The 22,485-nt window shown below is 40.7% G+C and overlaps 2 protein-coding genes across 22 annotated transcripts in view; one reads left to right on the top strand and one right to left on the bottom strand.

The window, feature by feature from the left end:
- DCP1B (decapping mRNA 1B) overlaps positions 1-13,732 on the bottom strand; it is a 35,755-nt gene extending 22,023 nt beyond the window's left edge. Inside the window, exons 1-4 of one of the 8 annotated variants that reach the window (XM_082240526.1) lie at positions 13,326-13,464; positions 11,582-11,720; positions 10,975-11,015; positions 8,810-8,937 (exon numbers count right to left, since the gene is read on the bottom strand). In XM_082240526.1, coding sequence (XP_082096652.1) covers positions 8,810-8,937; positions 10,975-11,015; positions 11,582-11,617 — 205 coding nt within the window. In that variant the 5' untranslated portion in view covers positions 11,618-11,720; positions 13,326-13,464. Of the gene's footprint in view, positions 1-8,809; positions 8,938-10,619; positions 10,766-10,872; positions 11,016-11,581; positions 11,721-12,926; positions 13,075-13,325 lie in introns of those variants that run through there. The other 7 variants (XM_082240527.1, XM_082240525.1, XM_082240530.1 and 4 more) reach the window with 7 other exon arrangements.
- The window catches only part of CACNA1C (calcium voltage-gated channel subunit alpha1 C), a gene marked incomplete at its 5' end in the record, with an annotated part of 519,781 nt that continues 499,056 nt past the window's right edge, over positions 1,761-22,485 (top strand). For 12 of the 14 annotated variants that reach the window (XM_082240308.1, XM_082240339.1, XM_082240338.1 and 9 more), the window contains one exon: positions 1,762-2,162. In XM_082240308.1, the coding sequence (XP_082096434.1) occupies positions 2,024-2,162 (139 nt within the window). Of the gene's footprint in view, positions 2,163-22,485 lie in introns of all 14 variants that reach the window. The other 2 variants (XM_082240319.1, XM_082240340.1) reach the window with 1 other exon arrangement.

Genomic DNA, 22,485 nt, shown 5'->3' on the forward strand with positions numbered 1-22,485 from the left:
AAGCTCTCCCCAGGGAAATATTTTAGTATTCCTACACAACTGGATAGTTGTTGGTTTTTTTAAATGCACTCCGTTAAGCCTGAACTTTTTCAACAACAGTTTAAAACCATACAAAGCATGAATCGATTTGTTTATTTTTATCATAACATAAAGTGTCAAATAAAAAATGCCTTAAGGTACACAGAACTAGAAAAATCAACATGAGAAGTCTCTTCACTTGAAAATATAAATGTGATGGATATCACATTTGATGAACTGGTACCCCACATGACCTGCAAAGGGCAAAGGACTGGAGCAGAATGCATTCCTAAAAGTGTCAGACTCAATAGCAGTTTGTCCAGACCAGCAAGAAAACCCATCTTGGAAGCTGTAAAAGAGGCCAGATAATATCAACTTATCTGCTGGACTCCTGACCTATTGTCTAATGCAGAGAGTCTCCCTGCAATTCTCCCTTTGACTAGAGTGCAGTAGTGTTGTATAGGCCAAATATACCTGCCATCTCCTTATGGCACCAGTTCTCAATTCCTCCCTTATCAGAAAAGAATACATTTTGAACTGCTTGCTCTTCATTTTCCTTCACGGGTGTTAAGTGCAGCACACTTCACTTCTATTTCAAATTAGGACTCCCATATGACACCACACCTATGCATGTGTTTATTGAATCTGGTGGTACCTGCACACATGTTATATGGGCAAGAGTTGTTACATACTTAAATATCACAATCCCAAAATGATTGCCTAAACCAGATGCCTCAAAACAAATTAAATCCATCTCTTGTGACAAGTTATGGATTGAATTAGATTGATTAGCAAAAGTGGAAATCTCTCTTTAGCTCAAGAAATCTGTGGTTAACTTCTGCTTGGAAGAAAGGGGATTTATAATCCTATAATGGTGTTTAAGTTCCCTTAACAGTGCCCTGGCTGCTTTCGTTAAAAAAATAAAAATAGCTCAAATGCCACAGGATTGCAGGCTCAGAAATGCAAAGTAGCACTTTAAATGAATGCAATACAGATAGGAGTGAGTGGGGTTTTCAACAGTATCTTGAGCACTGTGTGACCCAGTAAGGAATGCATGTTTACAATAGGGCAGTCTCCTGGCTGGGACAGACTACTAACCACATGCATAGTATCCGAATATAAAGTTAAGGCAACACCATCATTTAAAGCATGCTGCCCCTGAATGATTTACAATCCCAGACACAAAAACAAGCTTATTCACCCATCAGTCTGTGGAGCCATTTGCAATCTCAGATTAATTTCACTGGAAAGGTTGCATACTTATGGGGTAAACGGCATTCCTTTCCTTTTAAGGAGATGTTATCTGGGAGTTATTTTTTAATTGCTGAAAAATGTTAGAAGACTAGTTTTCAGGGCTGGCACTGAAACAACCACTTTATCACATTGCATATAGATGAAAGAATCTAGATACGCACTGCAAAATATGCATCAAACTTGCACTGTATAAGACTCGTGTGTATCACCGTTTTGTAACTCTATTGGCCTGGTTCTCATTTAAAAAAATATGTAATTCACTCATTTGATGAAAATTTCTCTCTGGGTGAAGTCCATAAAGTCCAAGAACCCCTTTAGAAAGACATATTCCTCCAAAACAAGGGTACATTATCAGAGACAGTGGTGGTGATGTATGAAAACCAGAGACCTCTATGACTCAGGGAGGTGATGAACTGACAGGCAGATGGAGCCCATTATCCTCACTTCTCAGTCCAAGTTTTCCCTGTAAAACTAACAGAGGAGAAGGATTTTAAGCAAGCACAAGGCACAGACCGCAAGAAAAAGACTGGGAAGAACTGAAAAAAACAAGGAGCGACACACAAGATATCGCTCAGATTGTAAAGTGGTTTCCTTCGGTCTGCCTTTGGGAGTTTTAACAAAATTGTACAATTTTTGCAAATTTTCCAGCTACTAGGTTTGAATACTTCTAATGAAATTGTCACTGTCACGCAAAGAGTTCACTTTTGCCATCTATCCGTTTGGACTGTGAAACTTCATTTTGAAGAACAGGATGTTTCAGACCATTGTTCGGCAAGCTACTACAGCTTATCGTCCACTTCCTACGCACCACCCAGGGGAGCCTGGAGTGAAGTATACTGGCAAGATGGTCCATGAAACCCAACTCAGTTGCTTCTACATCACACCTGGAGGTAAGGACCCATATAAACATGATATACAAAACTCAATGAAAAGATAACTGTACCTTATGATATCTGAAAAAATAGAGTGAATATTTTGGTATCTGCAGGTGAAATATTCTAAAATTCTATTTCTAAATTTATAAGAAAGGTCTTTAGAACTGAGAATTCCCAGAGTACTTACAGAGACAGACAGTTTCAGAAATAAATATGCCTAAATAATTTGGCAGAGAACTGATGTCTAGCTTCTTAAAACTGTGATAACAAGACTGGTTTCCAAATGCTCACTGTGTCAGAGATTTTTGTTTTCTAATTTCTCATTTTTCAAAATTACTCAGTACATGGTCACAAATAATTTTGATTACTTTTAAATGTTTGCACAAAATCAGAATACAGAACCTCTCATAATGGGTATATAATAACAGTTTGGAACAAGAACAGTAAGCCACTTCAAATGTCTCCTTTTTCAAATAAAACTGTCCAGTCTACTTGGAAAGGCCTATCTTATCTCAAAGAAATGTCCAATATGGCCACAGTTGGCCATATTTTCTCAACAAAATATGTCCAGACTAAACTGTACTGTCTATGTTTTGAAATCCAGAAAGGGAACCTCTGGCACTGTACAGTGTACTGCATTAGTCTTTTTATGAATTCGGAACCATCCATAATAGCAGAAAACTCAAGAAGTGCCTCTCATACCACCCCTCAGATTTTACCTCCGAGAGTGGAGAATCATTGCAAAATCAGCACCAGCCGTTGACAATCTGCATAGCATTGTTATCTTAAGCACTTCATTCCACCTCTTCTCACATGGCATAGTTTTGCTCTGATACAATACTGAATATTAATGAAGATGGATACTGTAATGAATTGGTATTTTTGGTGTATCAGAATGATCTATCAATGGTTCTCCAACAAGTGTTGGGAGCCTAGGTCAAAATGTGCTGAAAGTTTAGATAAGACATCCAATGGAGAAGACTTGTACTAGAGTTCCAAGAAATCTATAGGCAATGAGTATAATGTGGATATTGTTTGCTTTGTATACAGTTCTACCTCAGAACAGGAAAGTGGTTCTATACCAGCAGCTTTAAATATGTGTTCTAGGGGAAAATAGGCTCTTCTGAAGATTATCAGGAGGTTCTTCAAAGGGCAAGCCACCCTATGAAATATGATATGTCATATGATGGTCTATACATAAAAATACATAGTACAGCTGGTGCATGACTTAATACTGAAACAGGTCTTCCTTCTTTAAAAGCATACATTTATAAATCTATGTTTCTATACCAGGGGGGAAAGTTTGCTGTCAGACCAACATGTAGCAAAATTGTGGTTTTTAGACCTGCATAATAGAAATGGCTGAGCACACTGTTATAACAGTTTGATGTCACGTTATTCAATTTGCCCTGCAATGTCATCTCAGTTTATTTCTGCCCATAAGACCCATAATGTAATATTTACTGAATATGTAAGCCACTAATCTAGAAGACCTTTTGGAACTTTTCAACTTAGAGTTCTGTGATAGTCTACTGTAAAAATATATAATTGTTTGCACAACACAGTTGAAGTAAAGGTCCTGTTCAGGGAAATTATATACTAGTAACCCACACTATAATACTTCTCTTTACAGCATGAAAGTATTTTACTTCCCAGGAGCAAAAGTTCTGTCCCTTGCCATTACTAACAGATCTCTGTTTCATTTGATACCTACAGATACACATGTATAATGAAACCAAACAGACTTCAAATACTGCCTAAGCGAAGGGTTAGGGTTTCATTTAGTTGTTTAGTCCTCCTACCTGACTTTCAAAGTTCTGTTATTGCTAGAATTACGGTATGCTTGAATATATCAAGTGCTCATTTTTATATTACACACAATAGTTTAACCAGGGCTAAAATGTATACAAAAATATGTTATTCAAAATAATATACAACAGAAAAAATGTTATTTGAAGAATATAAGTACTAGCCAATTTAATGGAAGGGCATAAAGAGGTAATTTTCTTACAGTAAGCACTAATTTTGCTTCTAGGCTATAGTTAGCTAGTCCAAGCAAATAACTATTATTGAATCTATGCCTGATTACAGCTGAGGTTATGAAGTGTATTTACCCCTAGAATAGAACTACTTTTGAATTGGAGGGGCAGGGAGGGGAAAGCATCCAGTTTAAGAAAAATAGCAAACAATTATTTTAAGTATTTAAAAGCAAAGTTGTGTTTGGACCATCATACTGTGGCTTATTAAGGCAAGATATGAACAAGCCTTTTGCCCATGCAAACAGCCCCTTCACTCCTTCATAGTGCCAACCATCTACCCAGAAAGTCTGCAATTAACCACAATTTCTTGTTCCATCTATACTGGGAAACTATGGTTGCCAGCTTTGGAGTAAGTAGCATCCTCAACCATAGATCCCAGCTTGTTCCAAAGCTGGAAATTTAGAGATCAGACACAGCTGGCAGCCACAGTTTAGAGCAGGGGTAGTCAACCTTTTTATACCTACCGCCCACTAATGCATCTTTCTTGATGGTAAAATTTCCTTACCGCCCACCAGTGCTCAATGGAAGGAGGATTCCGCTTGTGCCGTAGAACCCCCTACCGCCCACCCAGAATCCTGAAACGCCCACTAGTGGGCAGTAGCGACCAGGATGACAACCCATGGTTTAGACAAAAATGAACACTGTAGTTAATTAGATACTTCCTGGCTCATGCCACGAAGGGAGGAGCTGAGATAATATATTCCGAACTGGGCCATTATGTGAGTATGAACTAGAATAGTCAGCATATTTTAGCAAGTATCCAATGCGTATGGAGATGTGAACAGGTTCAATTATCAATCACATTTTCACCCAGGGAATTTTGAGCTATAATCAAGCACTTTCAAGTCCCGTTGATCTCGGGGGAGGAAGTTCAATGCATGGCTAGTTTTGTCCTACTGAAATCAAATGGGACTTTAAAAAGTAGTTCAGCTCAGATGGATCATACTTTTACTTCAAAACATTTTGTTTCCTAATTTTTTATAACGAGACTTGCTATAACAACTATTCATAGTCCACTGTAACGAGATCTAGAGAAGACTGAAGATTTGAGAGGAACAGATGACATGGTAGACAAAAACCACTGCTGATGTTGGCTGGTTAAGGGTGTCATAATGTCCAGGGTTCCTACCCAGATGGCAAGCAAGAGGAACAGAAATGAATGCTTTTTACAGAACAAAGAGGGGAAGGAATTTTCTACTTCTTGTTCTTCTACAACTGTAGCAGTTATTTTGTTCTCAGCCTTGATCTTGCATGCTCCAGGAAAAGACACCAAGATTATCCATGGCAACAGCACATGTGCACACTTAGTCAGAACAACAGTAATGCCAAGCTATGCAGATAAGAGCTTAATTTGAGCCAAGTCTCACATGCCTTAGCCCAGCCTTGCATTTAAGAATCAGTTCGGTAGCCATCGGCAACCAGGAATTCCATACAAGGAAGTGAGCAGACTGGGAAAGGAGGGATGGAGCCCTCTGTCCTTCCTATGTGTTTAATGTGAAACGAAACAGGCAGCTGAAAGAGCGCAGCAGAAATGTGTCTCTCTCTTCTGCCTTTGTTAGCCCCCAGCACACTTGTAAAAATGTTTGAAGGCTAGTAACTTTTGAGGGCTTGTTTTACAAAGCTGGCAAACATTACTCCTCTTTCCTTCCCAATCGCTCTCAACTATTGGTGTTAATACCTTATAAATTCACTTGTGATGGAGGCATTATGGCCCCTGGTTTTCAGGTAAAGCCCAGCATTGCATAAAAAGGGGTGAGGGAGGAAACACCGTAAGCAGCTGCACTCTCTGGAATCTGGGATAACACTAGCATGGGGAGGAGGCGCAAAACAAGCTCTTCTGATGTGGCCCAGGGATTCTCACATTAGTTCAGCAGCATAGGAAGGAACAGTGCTGCAATAGCCACTGGCATGATGTAAGGAGGAGACGAAGGTTAAGCAATGGTTCAGAATGCATTGCAGGCGTCCCTAAAGACAAAGAGAGGCACAAACTTCTTTTTCCTTTTGCTATTTAAATATGGGATGGTTGGGACAGGAAGCAGTGCAGAAAGTTAAGAGTCTTTGTGTTGTGATACTAATAGTTGGCATGGGGTGGTGTCAAGAGCAGTCTGTATTATTCTAGTTTGGGAACACTAGCTTTCTGTTTCTTTATTTTTTATTTCTCATAGTATGTCAGGTTTTTACCCACTAAGATTGTGAGATAGAGAATTGGTGACAGTATTCTTTTAATCCTCTAGCTTTGGAGGAGGATTTTCTCTGGCCCTCCTGTGATGCAATGTTGCTGTCTTATATTATTTTGCTCACTAATTGACTTAAGGCATCTCACTTTATTTTGCGGAATAGTTTGCTGTTTAAATATGCTGTCATCTACTACTACTACTACTACTACTACTACTACTACTACTACAACCAACCAACCAAACAGCCTTATATTTAAACACTACCCTTTGACACACACATCAAGCTATTGCAAGTGGGGCAGAGCTCCTCATCAGTTGAGGTCAGCATGGTTATGGTGACTGACTCAACCTCCAGTTGGTCACATCACCAATGCTTAAAGGGAGGTAGAGGGGGAGGAAACAAGGTGGAAGCCAGTTCAGTGTGTTGCAAATTCACCAGCAGGAGTGCCAGATTTGTCTCCAACAATGGACCTTTTCCCTCCCCCTCTACTTCCTGTAAGCAGCAGCAATGAAACTGACAGGTCGGATGAGAAGTGCCATTCCACCATGCTGTCTGCTACTGCTCTCCATCCTTCCTGTGCCAGCTGCAATAGGTTAATAACTTATGGTCTTATTTATATGACTACCTTCGCTGTATGGTTTCAAATCCAGGCTGATCCCTGTTTATGATTAGTGCTTAATTCCTTTAACCATGATTAAGAGCAAGGGTAGCATTTCTGCCCAAGAGAGGAGAGGAGATTTGTGGAGGGCAAATCATGCATTCCCACAGGCATTCAACTATGGGAAAGAGGGAGCATAAAGATTGCATCTGCATTGGTTCCATGTCCAAAAGTGCTCCGATTCCCAAGTGTACAGAATCCCTGCTTTCTAAAGAGTTCTTGGGACACCACATTTCCTCAAGGCCAACATGTGAACTGGAAGAGAAAAATCAGTCCTTGATATCACTATATGGTGTGGGTAACCCATATGTGTACAAACACAACAGAAAACAACCTAGCTTTTCTCATCCTCTTCAAGTGTTTGTTATGCCTATGAGTCTAATTTGGTATTTAAAACCTAGAGAATGCTGTAATCTCTTAGGCAGATGGATTGTTTATTAATATGCATTTGTGAAAGCACAACAGAACTACAAGCTGTTCAGGCTTGCTAGATGCTAGTGTTACATAAAGAACTACTAACTACAAATTACATGCAAATGTTGTTTAAACGAGCCCTAATGCCACATTAAAAGGCAGGCAGGTCAGCAGGCAGGCATGGGACAGGGAAATTTGAAGCGGGGGGGGGGGGGGAGTATATACTTTTTCCACTCCCTGCTTCTTCTCTGCCCAAATGCCCCTGTCACTGCTTTTCCCACCATGGGGTTCTAAACTAGCGCTTGTCTCATTATTTTGGCAAGCCTGCTCATGACTCATGCAGACTATTCTGTAGGTTGGGTTGCTGGATAAGACACATGGCTGGTGTACTAACGAAATTTCATTGTCACGATAAAGGCTGGCTCAAGACATTTTCCTCCCTGAGGAGGAATAAATTGCACCCCATACACCCCGACAAGTCAGAGGGCCTAGTACCCAAGGCCAGCAAAGTTATTTTGGCACCCGAGGCAGAAAATCCCATTAGAACCTTTTCCTGGCAGTAAAAATACGTGGCTACTACTACTACTGATAATAATAAATTATTATTATTATTATTATTATTATTATTATTATTATTATTATTAGAATAACTAACAATTTGATACCCTTTTGTGACATCCAAAATCAGCAGCCTGAGGCATCCAGCCTCGTCAGTGTTAGAAGGCAGCCAAGGCACAGGACAAATGGGAACCTTTATCAGCTGAAGAGCAGAGTAAAAATCCTTCAGACAAATACCTATAAACTGAGACCACTAGAAAGCTATCAGCACCACTGATTAAACCCTTGCTGCTATAAACATGAGCTTATCACATATCTCAATGGGAGTTATTGAGCCCACCTGTATGAACATACCCATTTCTTGCTTGTGCTAGAGAACCCTGGAACTTGCTATACAACAGGGATGGAGAACTGGATCTGGCTATGGGCCGTATCCTTATATACCCTATCTCTCACAGCAGTCACCTGACATCACAATGACATCAAATGATGGAGCGCTTTGAAGTCCTAGCAAAAGTCAGGACACCAAAGCACCATCCTGGGTGCTTGCAAATAACCCTCTGCAGTGCTTTGAAGTGCCACTGGTCGACTCTTTGCAAGTCTCTTCAAGGAATAGCTGGATATGGAGTTTCCCTTGGAGAACTCGCTAGTGCAGCCAATCCAGGATTTTCAACTGCTTTCTTGAAAAGTAAGAAACTTTAAAACTACTTTTTCAAGTTTTGAAAATTTCCACAGAAATTTTCAAGAAGCAGCTTGGAAGAAGCATACTTCAACCCCAAGAATGAGTTTAGTTAATGCACGAAAGTGTTACTCACATCTGGCATTTCTGTAAAGCAGAAAAGGGTCCTGCAACTGGAAATCCAGATCTTTAGTTATGGGTTCTGTCCGATTTTCCATACTCAGCCTATTCATAATAGTGAATCCATACTTCGGTGAAGCTGATCTGAAAAACGATCAGAAATAAAGCCCTCCACAGTCAATGAAAAATAACTGAATGAAATTATATTTTAAAACACTTTGTTCTACAGGTATGGCTATATTTTTTACTAAAGTATCTGAAAGCCTAAGAAAAGACTTGGCTTTGGGGGGGGGGCAGCATTTTTATTTTTTTACCAACTTCAGTACAGATCAGACACCTCTTCCTCTTAGAACGGCACCCTCTCACTGTTATAATCAATATCCTCCTCTACTACTTTAGAAATTTACATATCTTATTTTAATTCACTGCTTCTGCAGTTTACCTGCAGTTACCTTATTATTATTTAAATACAAAAGATAACAATTTGTGAGGGCTAAGCAACAGTGCTCCCAACAAGAGCTCAGCTAGTTAAAAACTAATATATGAAAGAACAGTTTTAAAAAATATCTGAATCTCTTGTGCATACAAAGCACTGTGCCCAAACGTACACTTTAACCATCAGAGGCCTGCTCCACTTTAACAGTGTCGTATTAGTTGCACTCTTTACATTATAACTTCCTTTTTATGATGAAGCAAGAATGGGCACACTAAGGAAATTCGTTACACAGAGGGCCTTCATTCCCATTTTTAACCTTTGCCTTTTTTAACCTTTTCAACACACGGCTATTAAAATGGGTACATGTAGAATGTTCCAATTTTGAACTGTGTTTGATACCAGTGAAAAGACACTGGCTTAACGTGTGGGAGACATTCCAAGTTTGGTAGTCCTCTAAGGATGTCTCTGTACCCTGAAGCCACAAGGAATGTGCATTACAGGAAGGGAGGTGACAGAAAATGAAACAAAGGGTGGAAGTGATAGAAAGCAGCAAACATGATGATAATCAGAGAATTATAAGATTCGTTTGTTCAGTTCATTTTACTTTTATTCCTAACAGAAGGCTTACTTTTAACATTTTAAAAAACACACTTATTTCTCCCCTAACTTGCAGCACCAGCAGGTTATAAATAAAACTGTCTTTATAAAATGGTTTCCAGAAATAGATGCAGAAAAAATACTCTCTTATCTCTGTTCCTCATTTTACTTTTTGACAGTCTGAAGTGGTTTTTAACAGTCTGAATTGTGGAATGTATGAATTTGAACTGGAAAATATTCGGTTCAAATCTCTGGAATCAACTTGCCAGGTATTACTCTGTAGGCAAGCCCTGTTTTCTTGGTCTCAACTGCCTTTAGGCTATACAAGAACAACAACACAATAAAGTCTGTTCGACTTCCAAAATGTTCGGAAACCAAAGCGTGGCTTCTGATTGGCTGCAGGAAGCTCCTGCAGCCAATCGGAAGCTGTGGAAGCCCCATTGGCCGTTCGGCTTCCAAAAATAGTTCACAGATCAGAACAGTCACTTCTGGGTTTGCGGAATTCGGGAGCCAAAACTTTCAAGAACTAAGCTGTTCAAAAACCAAGGTACGACTGTACTGACCTTCCCTACAGGGTTTTTAGCACTTTCAAAACCCTAAACAATTACAATTTATTACTACTAGTAGTAGCAAGCTTGTGTTTCACATTGTTCTTATTTTTATTATTATTTAGTTCATTTTAAAAAATATATAGGAAATATATAAAAAAGTTCTAAATATTATTTGTAAGGAAGATCTAGTAAGTTTAAAAGAGGGTGCGGTATCATAAAACTTTGACATCGGAAATATTTGCCTGATACTTTGTTTAGTCTGCACAGAAACCTCCTCCTTACACCTTGTTATAAGTTTTTCACTGCCTTATTATCTTAGGAGAAAGGTATGGGGAGTCACTCTCTTCATCAAGGTTCATCAATCTGCAGTATTAAAAAAATAATAATAATTCTACACTTATCATGTTAACATCAGACCAAGTATCTTTAATTTCCAATTTATGTTTTCAACCTTCATAAGTGATGAAGAGTTTCATGCAATTCAAAAACTTGTACCTCTTGATCCAGTCAACGATATCACTTTTCTGTGCTTCTGTTTTGTAGTATGAGAATGGTGTGAATTTAAAACACTGATATCAAAATTAATAAAATTCCCACCTTGTGTAAACAAACAGTGTTCCTTCCACATCAGTCTTTTCCTAAAATCAATTAAAAATGCATAATTTTAAAGACAGAATAAAAGCCACCTAAGTAAATTAGTGCAAAGCATAAGCAGACAAACGACAAAATTGGGGGCTGTTTCAAATGTTACAGGTGATGAAATGTGATTTTAAAGCACCAATTGAACACTGGCTTTCTGGTATATACATTTCTTTTAAATCACCGTATGCATTTTTCTAAGCACACATTTACAGTATTCCTCTCCCCCCCCCCCCCTGTTTTAACATGTGCTCTGTATATATGCACTAGAAACATAACATATGAAACAGGCCTTTTCAATGAAGAATTAGGCCCAGATACCAGCTCATTTGTCATAACACAGCTGCTTTCCCATTTTGAGGTAGAAAACGCCTCCTTTCCTAAACTAACAATCCTGTTTGCCAGGGTCGTATTAGACACTTCATCCAAATTGCCCTACTGTGGCTGAAGCAAGAGCAGACACTGAATTTTTGTTGAGTGGAAAATAAAGCAAGATTATCTCTGTATTTTTGGAGAATGTGAAACTCCATTTTCATGCAGTCTAGGTTCTAAACATATACTGTACCATGGCTACAGCAGGGCTGGCATCAGGAGTCTGCATGGCTAGTAAATTGCTGAGGGCTCACGCTTCCATAAGGTCTCACTGCCAACGCGTAATATGCTACTGTCCAGTATACTGCCCAGGCATCATTCTGGCCAACCTCCTTTAAAAAAAGAAAACTCTGAAGTTCCAGGACAACCAGAGCTATGTTTGTGTGCCTTCACTAAACTAAGCAGCCAGTCCACAGTGCATGAAGAGACGTCTGGCAACAGGCCCATGCAAGGCTTGTCTGAGGCACAGGGAAGGAGCCTTTTTCATACGATGTGCCACTGAGGCAGGGGCACCAAATCTGATCTGACACTACACACTAGTATGCAGTAACGCAGGTCCACAGGCATGGGTGCTTCACCCATGGTCGTTTCACCCATTAAGTCCCTGGTCGGCTGGGAGGCACATTCTTGGCAAGACAGTGTAAGTCCAGCAGGCCTCCAAAGCTCAGGACAAATGTACCCAGCTACCCCCTGCCCTCTGCACTGGCCTGTCTGGCACCACTGCAAGCTGCTTTTGTTGGGCATGCTGGCCAGGGAGCTGCACCTGGGTCTAGTCTTTGCTGTGCTAAACTGGGCGATCATAGCCAGGCAGTTTGAGGAGACAAAGGAGGCAGCTACTGCAGCTTTGCACACCCTTTGATGGGCACAGTGGCCCAAGGAGCTGTTGGTTTAAGGAACTGCTTGTCTCAGTCCAGTACCTACTAGCACCAAACCAAACAGCCAGCCCAGGGGAGAAGCAGCAGCAGCATTGCACACTACATTTTGAGCATGCTGGCCCAAGTAGCTGTTTCTCTTAGATCTGGTCAAACACTAATTAAAAGTAGATAAACAATGCAATCCTGTCAATGTACTGTATACCCATAAGTAAGCCCCACTGTGTTCACTGGGGTACAGTCCCAGCTAAGCACAAGCCTATACAGTACAGTGGTACCTTAGGTTAAATAATTTGTTCCGGAGGTCCGTTCTTAACCTGAAACTGTTCTTAACCTGAAGCACCACTTTAGCTAATGGGGCCTCCCGCTGCTGCTGCGCCGCCAGAGCACAATTTCTGTTCTCATCCTGAAGCAAAGTTCTTAACCTGAAGCACGATTTCTGGGTTAGCAGAGTCTGTAACCTGAAGCGTATGTAACGGGAAGAGTATGTAACCTGAGGTACCACTGTACTCAGAAGTAGGCCACATTAATTTCAACGGGAATTAATCCCAAGTGAGTATAGGACACAGCCTTAGTTTCTCCCCAAGCATCTCCAATATTACTGTCCTCTCCAGGTAAACTCATTATGAGGTTAGTCCTATAAATGCAAGCAAGCTCGGTATCGACCTGCTGTAGATTCATAGCTGTCAACTTTCCCCTTTTCTTGCGAGGAATCCTATTCGGAATAAGGGAATTTCCCTTAAAAAAAGTTGGCAGCTATGTCTAGATGTCATGGTTTACTCGCCCATCCTCCCCTTCCGCCCTGTTTGCCCGGGCTGCAGTCACGCATCAAGCCGCTTAAAGCGCATGAGCGGAAGAACAAGTTTAAAAGCCAGGGAAAGTGTCTCCCAGCAAGTTTCAACTGCGCAGACGCTTTAACAACGATTTCGCCAGCCCCGCCGCCCCTGCACTACAGAATTTACGGCGCGAGGATGACGTTGGTTGATTTAAAGTGGCAGGTGCTTTATTCCATCTCTGCCCCATTTCACCACCACCACCACCCCGCGATGACACTCGGTTCCTCACCCACTCATTGGCTCGGTGCCCGAAAGTGTAGAGCGCCACCTGGCTGGCCACGTCTACGATGCTGCAGATGTAGGGGTCGTGCCGCTGCAGTGCCGCCAGGCTGATGTCCAGCCCCTTGCCCAGTAAGGCGGCCCCGGCCACCGCCGCAGCCATCTTGCCTCCGTGAAAACAACACTTAGAGCGCGGGACAGACACGACTAGCCGAGAGCCGAGAAGGAGAGAGAGAGAGAGAGAGATGGAACGCGCCGGCCTGTTCCCTCAGCGCCACGACCGGGGAAAACCCAGTCCTGGTGATCGAGCACCGAGTCCGGAGAGCGCTAGATTGTTGCCACTGGCAACAGGTCATCTCAAAGACCCTCGGCCTGTGGTTTGTCCCTTACGAGACCCACGTTAAAAATAAAGGGAAAACGCGAAGAGCAAAGATGCTGCCTGTAAAAAGCTAAAATAAAACCCAAACTCAACAACGTTTTTTTTCTTTGGGTTTTTTTTTCAATCTAGGAAGTTGTTTTCATACTTCTGTGTAAAACAAGAAATGAAACCACAAACCAACAATTGTGTTATTGTATCTCACATTATCTGCCAGTCAGTGCCAAATTAAATCATTTAGCAAAATAAGGAGAAACATAGTCACTATTGTTACTATTTTTATTCAAATAGTTTTAAAAATTACAAGGCAAATTCATAAAATGTTGAGGAATCCAGTTGCCACCTTTTTAAAAGAGGGACTTCCATGATGTTAGCAGGTGCATAACATGCACAAGTTCAAAGGGGAACATGCTTACTACTATGGGGGGGGACCCTTGTCATAAGTCTACCTCATACAGTGGCTAAAACCACAGGAAACACGACACACACCCTTCAGATTAAGATACCTTCAGTATCGGATAATGAGATTTGGGGGAAAGATATATACTGGTGCCATATTTTAAAACTTTCTTGCTATGACATGGCTTTAACAATAATACAGAACATCCATAATCTAGAGTGAATATTTATTTTTAATAGCATTTTTAGATCTGAAAGTGTCAAAAGTTTTGACAATTACGTAAATTCAAATCTCTTAAACGACTCACCCTTCCAGGAGTGCCATCTCACTGTATTGTGTAGGCCACACCTCTTCCACAAAACAATTATTTTTAATATTAAGCAGCATCAGCTTCAATAGCAAAGGTGAGTTTTCTTTAATTGCCTAGCCACAACATCAAGGTTGTGGAAAGGGGATGGCTCTAGATTGATTTGAAATATCATTTTTTTTAAGCTTAAGAATTTGAAAGGATTTATTTGCCTGCTTTGGGGAAAAAGTGGGGTGAAAGAGATGAAATCTTTCAGGTGTTATGGGCCCAATGTGTTTAAAATTTATATTCTTCCTCGGGGCTCTTAACAGCAAGACTACTGTATTCTCTAGTGTGTTCTGTAACAAAACAAAATGCGTCCCTTATGAAGAAATATACTTTACAATGTACCGGATCAATAAAATATTTATTCTTTATACCTTTGAGATTTTGTCTCTCTCACACACACACACCCATTCTACCCTGTTATTGGTACCTTCCCTTATTTTTCTTATTTGCCTGCTTTTCCACTCATCCTGCTCATTGTGTGCTGAAGAGCAAACAGAGTAACTGGCAGAACAGTCAGATGACAGCTCAATCGATCATGTAGTTTATTTCAGTGGGTATTGTCTCAACTCTGATGCTGACATGTGACAAATTGGCACCATGATTCAATCCTGGGTTTCCATTTTGAATTCAAGACCCTTCCTTTTCCTCTCTTCTCTCATTACTTGAATTAAACATTTTATCAATAAGTTTCTGGCTAAATCAGTTTTTTTTATTAATTCAAACAAAATGCATATATTAGTTTATCTTTTATGTAAATATGCAACAGTACCCTCTAGTGGCATATACATTCAACCACTCTGACATAAAAAGAATTCTGTCTTATGCTTATGGCCCTAGCAGAATGAAACTTTCATACAGTTTTTAACCACACACTGCCTGCCACAGGTTAATTTAACCATTTGACAAAATTATGGTCGTACTGGGACAAAGGAATGATACACTATTGCAGTAGTTTTGCAGTAATGTCTTGCAAGCCTGAACAGCTTGTGGCATGCCAAGCAATGAATGGTGGCTCATTTTTGTTGCCAGAAAATATGATTGATAAACACTTTAAAAGCTACAACATGTGGCTTGATATGGTGGGTAAGATTCTTTTTGATGGGTCTGCATAACCTCTTTCCAGTTCATATATGTTACCATAATAGATTGTTAGAGGCAGTACTGATTAGTGTAAAATACCTCTTTCTACAGAGGATTCCCACAAACTTACCTTTCTTAATCTTGAGGTCTGGTCTCAAGGAAATGAGGCTACAATTTTGCTGCTGCTAAACAGGTCTGCATCTCGCCTGTCCCTAGTTTGGAGTTCTCATGAGAAGCACACATACATGCCACTTTGGGTTCCATGGTCGCAAAAAGGCAGGGTATAAATGTAACAAAATACATTTTAAAAATGTACTGTATTTTGAAGACAGAATCTAATTGTGCCACAGCTGTGCATGACCTCGGGTTCCTGAGTGGTAAGATTTCCTCCAAAACCCTCCTAGTCTTCCCTTGTAAAAACGATATAATATGTAAATATGAAGGCCACTATGCCCATTGCAAAAATAAAGCTGCATTACTCAAGTGTGCTGAAAAGGAAATGAAAAAGAAATACCATCAGAGCTGTTTCTGATGGCAAAGGGAATATATGCAGGCAAAAAGGTAATTGTTGCAATCTGCTCCCAATGCTGAATTCATTATGTTTCTTGACAAATTAAATATGATATCCAAGCAGTAAGGACATGACTGTGACATTTCACTTGAAAAGTATATTTCTCCTCAACACGGTTGATATAGCTGTGGTAAGAAAAATATATTAAAATAATTGCTTTGAGTCATCTTAGAGTTGGCAGCCTTCAAACCAAATTTTGTCCCCTATCTGTCCTCTTCCCAGTTGTCAAAATAGGGGTGTGGATGAGCAGTATCTATGACAATGGAACTTGACAGCCGGCTATTTCAGGGATGAGACAGGGCAGAGTGGTCCTTCAGTAAAAACACCAGGTGTGCTAGTCCCGGGGGGGGGGGGGGTTACAGAGAGGCAAGATCAGGGTCCTGGGTCGAGGGTCTGTAGTCTGTCCTCCAAGGGCAGAGCGGGGTCCAAAGCAAGGAGCCGGGCAAGAATGGGAACTCTGGAAGAACAGGTCTGGGTGCTGGCCGAAACAGCTCTTCAACGACGTTGCTCCCGCAACGTGGGACTGGGCTGACTGGCCTTTATCTTCTCTGAGGCCAGGGGCAGTCCCGGCCCCCAGGAGACCCGCCTCTCCTGGCCTTAAGGTGAGCACTCCTCCTGGGAGAAACCAGTTCCCTCCACCTCTCTGCCCTGAGCCTCAGCAGCTCAGGAGAGGCTGGAGGGTTACTGGACCCAGGGGGAGACTCACCTTCCCCTGACAGGGCCAGGAGAGGCGCACCTGTAGGCACTGTGTCCTCAATCACCTCCGGAGTCAGAGTGGATTCACCTGGTGCCTGCCCCTGAGGATCCGGCACAGGTGCAGGCGCTTCAGATCCAAGGCCCTGCCCCAGCTCAGCCGGCCCTGGAGGCGGGGACTCCTGTGCAGGCTGGGGTTCCTCCGGTTCAGCTTCTGAATCGGATTCCCAGGCCATCACACCAGGGTTCTTGAGCTACAGCTCTCAAAATGTAGGGGAAGCTTTCCAAAAGTGGAGTAGGCATCTGCTAGGGAAGATGCAAATAGCTTGCTACCTCTACACATCTTTCTGTCTGAGCAGTTTTTTAAAAGTGAGATGGAGTATCATCTTTTTTATTTCCTGGTCAGCAGAACTGGAATGGTCCTATGGTCACAAGTCAATTCCTAGATGAACTAACAGTTATGGAAATAGGTAAAGCAAGCAACCATTTTTAAAAACAGAAACTTGGATTGTGTATGACCTCTCCTTTGGAAACTCAGATGCTTTCAATGTAGCCCCAATCCTTCCATCTATTGGTCTGAGACCCTCAGTGTAGACTAAACCATAACATAAAAAGACTAAGAATCCATCTATTCTAGCATCTTGTTTCCACTAATCTAATACTAGATGCTTCTGGGAAGTCCACATCATCAGAACACAACAGCAGCTAGACAAACTGCCTTTTGTTTGACCTTGCATCTCAGCTCCAAACACTTGTGTATTTCCCAGCAATGCAACCCAGACTTGTCTCACAATGTAACATTTGGTTTCAAATGTTGTCCTGCTGCAGGAGTTGATAAATTATCCATTCAAAGCACCTATGTGCTGGTGCAGCAAGTCTTCATTGAGGAGACACCAGCTACCATCATTGTCCCTGCTCTCTTGATTTAGGAAGGCTTGTGTTGTGACAGCATGTGAGAACTCCCATCCTACAGATACTTTAACTGATTCATTAATCAGTCAAAGCAGACAGTAAATCAACTAAAACAATCTTTAATCAATTGGCAGCCTTACTAAAAATATCAATAGGCTATCTTTTTTTAGCCTGACTTCCTTTTCAAGTTGACAATGGACACTTTGTTACATCTCGATGAGTGTTGGAACTGTGATTCATAATTATGTATTTGCTGTGAATACTGATATGGCATGTTGAAAATCCTGAGATTTTTTCGCAGACAAAGAGTTTTAAGTTACTACCTTGTTAAGGGACCAGGCAAAAAAGATTGGACCACACCTGATCTATCTTAACAAAACAATAACCACAAACACACACAAACCAACAACCGAAACCTCCACACACAACCACAAAATAAGGCAACAGCAGGCATCCTCTCAATAAGGTAATGAAAATAATCCATAAAAACTGGGTGATCTGCTGTAAACTCCTTTTGAGTTTTAATTGTGGGCCACTTGGCATGGTGAACTATGAGAACTTGGCAACTGGCATGGTGAACTATGAGAACTGCATTTTGAAATTTGAGAAATAATATTCTGGACAGACCTCATTCATCCAACCTGGCTACTGGTCCATCCTGGGCAACAGCAAGGGCTATACAAGTATTCTTGTTTAGATTGTCCAATATTGGTATTCCTGGCTCTGGTATGTTTCTGTGTGCCCCTCAGCCCTGACTCTGGCTCACCTTTGGTTCTTTTTTATGGCTCAGCCTTGTAACACCATGGCAAATACATGTTTGCTTTTGTACAGTGTGCGAAGTGGTACTGAGCACTATTCAGAGACATAGTTACATTATAAAGATGGAGGTGGTACAGTTCAAAACCATTTTAGACAGTAAAGGTAAAGGGACCCCTGACCATTAGGTCCAGTTGTGATCAACTCTGGGGATGACCTTTTATTTTTGAATGCTTTCCCACATTTTTTTTTTAAATCCTTGTGTAATAAACCAGCACATCAGGGAAGGTTTAACTGATGCTCAACTTTATAACATATGGATCAACTTATTATATTATAAAATATGATCATCAATAAATATAATCCAAACCTGAAGACTGGACTGATACATTCCAGAAAGTTCTGGTTCCAAATTGAACACGATCTCAGTTAGATTTGAAGGCTGCTCCATACATGACATTTTCTCCAAATGGATGGCTATATATGTTTATATTGCACACATGTGCACGTACACACACACACACACACACACACACACAGAGAGAGAGAGAGAGAGAGAGAGTATTCAATTTTGTAATGACTACCCATATTCAGAAACTTCTGCAGAAGTTTCTACCACTTCATGATTTTCTATGTGGGTAAGGTTTACACTACCCAGCTACTCCTGGGTAGAGGGGTGAGTGAATTAGATTCAGTGAACAGACAGTGAGAGAATTGAGTACTTGCAAAAATATTTTTTGGATTAAGAGTTGAGGATATTAACAGCCCCCAAATATCAGTGGGCAGCTGACAGAAAAGTCTAGGCTTAACCTATTTGTGTGAATTTGTTTTCCCTGGTGTGCTTTGAATGTTTGGCAGTCACTTCTCCTTCTCCACTGTCTGATTTTTTGTCATTTTCAAGTGAGGCTGTTGCTGTGATACGTTTGCTGTCAAATGGAATTTACAGCCACATTATCCTGCCTGACAGCTATAGCAAGGAACAAGGATCTCCTAAGAAGAAACTTCCACCCAAAGGGCATAAAGCTTCTCATATTTCTTTTGGCTACTCTCTGGCAAGTTCCCAATTCTATTAGTTTCATTATCGCTGCAATTTAATCTTTCAAAAAAACAAGAACAAACTGAAATTGTAGAGAACCTAGTACTCTCTGAACTTCAAGAAAACCTATGCAACTTTTAGACAACATAAGTGGGGACAACAGCTTGGCAGGTCTCATTGGCCCCTACAAATCCTTGCTAAAATTTCAGTTAATTTTAAATTGAATTGCTGACATTTGGGATCACTACAGCAGTCTTTTTCCTTATTACTAGTAGCAACTAGAGGCCCAGTGGGCCTAATCTGGCTGCTATTTGGTCCACCACTGAACAATGAATAGAGCCTTTTAGCTTTGCCCAAACTCTTTGCAGGTGCAAAACTCTTCGCAGCAACCTCTCACTCATAACATGCAGCATATAAACACCTAGTTATGAATGCTTTGTCCTTTGCAGTTCTCACCATAGATCAGAGTGAGAGCTGGTTTTGTTATCTACATGATCATATCACACAAAAACTCGGGGGGTGGAATGTTTCCTGCTGTTTAAAACTAAACCACTTAAGTGGGAGCCAGGTCTGTCCAGTGCACAGAGAACTAGAATCTGGGTTCATACAACATGTAATCATTGTGTAGTCACTATGGGATCATTCACTCATAAATTCAAATAGCTAGCTCCTAAATCACCTGATGACTATCAGCCAAATGTGTGAATTATCTGCAAAGCATGGAGTTTTAACTGTCATAACCTCTATATGAATCCACCGGGAGCTGTCACCAGGACTTTTAGAGTGTAGCATCACCAATATGCAAATGACACCCTGCTCTGTCTCTCTATTCCACCTGAATCAGAAGAGGCAACTGAGGTGCTACACAGGTGTCTGAAAGAGTAATGGGCTGGATGTGGACTAATAAATTGAAACTGAATCCTGAAAAGTCTTGCTGGCAAGGAAAGCCTGTTTCCAGCTCTGGCCCATTTGGGACAGAGATGACTTGGCCATGGTATTCCATGCTCTGGTAACTTATTCAAGTCAATGCAGAGTTGGCTTTATTGGGATTTTTGTAGTTGTAAATGGATAAGTTAATACTGGTTCCCACAATACTGTGACACAGTACAATGATGAACTTGGTTGCCATGGAAATGTTTCTAGTAAAACAGGAATTCAAAGCTATCTTAAAAGAACGCTAAACGTAGCACACATAAAGTATTATGTATTATTTATTTATTTATCTATCTATCAAGGTTATATACCATTCGGTTTTCAGGCCAATCCATAGGAGTGTGCATTTTTTCATCAGTTTGCATGCTGAAGGTACACCCAAATTTCAACAATCCAGTTTGGAGGAATTGTCTCAGCACATAAAAGGGATTACCTCAGAGACTGTAACCGCAGTACATGCATTGAGATGATGCTCATGAAGATGATCGTGCCCAAGGCCTTTTTATCATTATTGTACATGTCAGCTAAATATCACTCTTCCATAAGACCTCAATATTAAAATTTTAAAAGAAAAACCAATAGAAATTGATACTGCTCTCCACAAAAAACCCCACAAGCCTCCCATTTTTGTGGAGCATGACAACTGAGGCTGGTAACATTTGCTCTTGCACGTTTCCTAGAAAAATTGTTGCTGTTTTTAAAGGTGCATAAACACAGGTACAAAAGTACTTGCATGCATGCCCAGAACAGAAAAGGTGTGTGTGTGTGGAGGAACTGACTGAAAGGAGACATGGAAACACAGCACAGTAGCTTTCCACCAAGCTTCACCAACTGATGTGAATGGTAAGCAGCAGAATGGCAATGAATATCCATGACAGAAAAAACATGAATGTGTAGATATTAATATGTCAAATGCCCATGGGGGGGGGTCTTTATCACAACCAGTGCTTTTTTTCTTAAAAAAATGTTTAGGGGTACTCTCATTTTCCTACTCATATTGAAATACTGTCCCTCAATGAGGCCAAACTTAGATTCAAAAAATGTTTAGGGGTATGCGTACCCCTGCATACCCCCAGGAAAAAAGCAGTGATCATGACCTTCTTCTGGAAATAGCTTTCGTCTTTGAATCAAACTGGAATTAGTTCAATACATTGGCCTTTACACATCTGGAGAGTAAATGCTGGATCCTAGGAAAAGAGGAAGAGGAAAAGAAGAAAAGTAAATTGAATCATTGCACAAACATAAACAGGTAGTGAACAACTTTATTACCAGCATTTTGTATTTATTCAATGCAGCCCTGCTATTGGATGTAAAACCCTGCTTGGTAGAAAAAGATGACAGACTGCAAAAAATTGACTTGGTATATTGACAGATGGTGCACAGTTACTGCATCCAATTTCAATGGTAGCTATATTCAAATAGTGTTTGAAGTGCAGCTTGTAAAATGTACTGGAGTTTCTGGTCCACCTTAAGTTATTGCAGTACTTACAAGCCAATCCTCACACATGGTATAAGGCAAATTTTCCTGCTCTGAACAGCCCATCACCAAGAACTTCCAAGCTGCTAGATTGACCTTCTGTCCAGTCTGGGGCAAATAATGGTAAAAGCATAATAATCAACTAAACAATGGCTGCCCTTTAATCGTACCTCCTGATTTGACCCTGTATAATGGTGTTGCACAACCAATATTATAATGAGGCTCAATAATATTTTGGCAGCTCCTTAAGTAGTAAATGGTAAGTATAAGTATTGTTATGGAGGAGGAAATAATTTACCAGTACAGTTCACCTTAGTGTGACAGCCTCACTCTTCTTGTTTTAATCATGACCACTTAGCACAACACCCTCCCATCTGTGACTATTCCATTTCTTTAAAGAAACTGGGGGCATATTATCATGCAGTAGTGAAGAGTATATTTTTATTTCAATACGTTTGAGAAAGCATAAATAGTTCTTCTCCCTGATCCTCCATTTTATCTTCCAACAGTTCTGTGTGGTAGATTAGGCTGAGAAAGAACCAATGTGGTGTAGTGGTTAGAGTACTGGACTGGGACTGGGA

Source organism: Podarcis vaucheri, assembly GCF_965113315.1.
Source record: "Podarcis vaucheri genome assembly, chromosome: 10".
Classification (NCBI taxonomy): Eukaryota; Metazoa; Chordata; class Lepidosauria; order Squamata; family Lacertidae; genus Podarcis; species Podarcis vaucheri.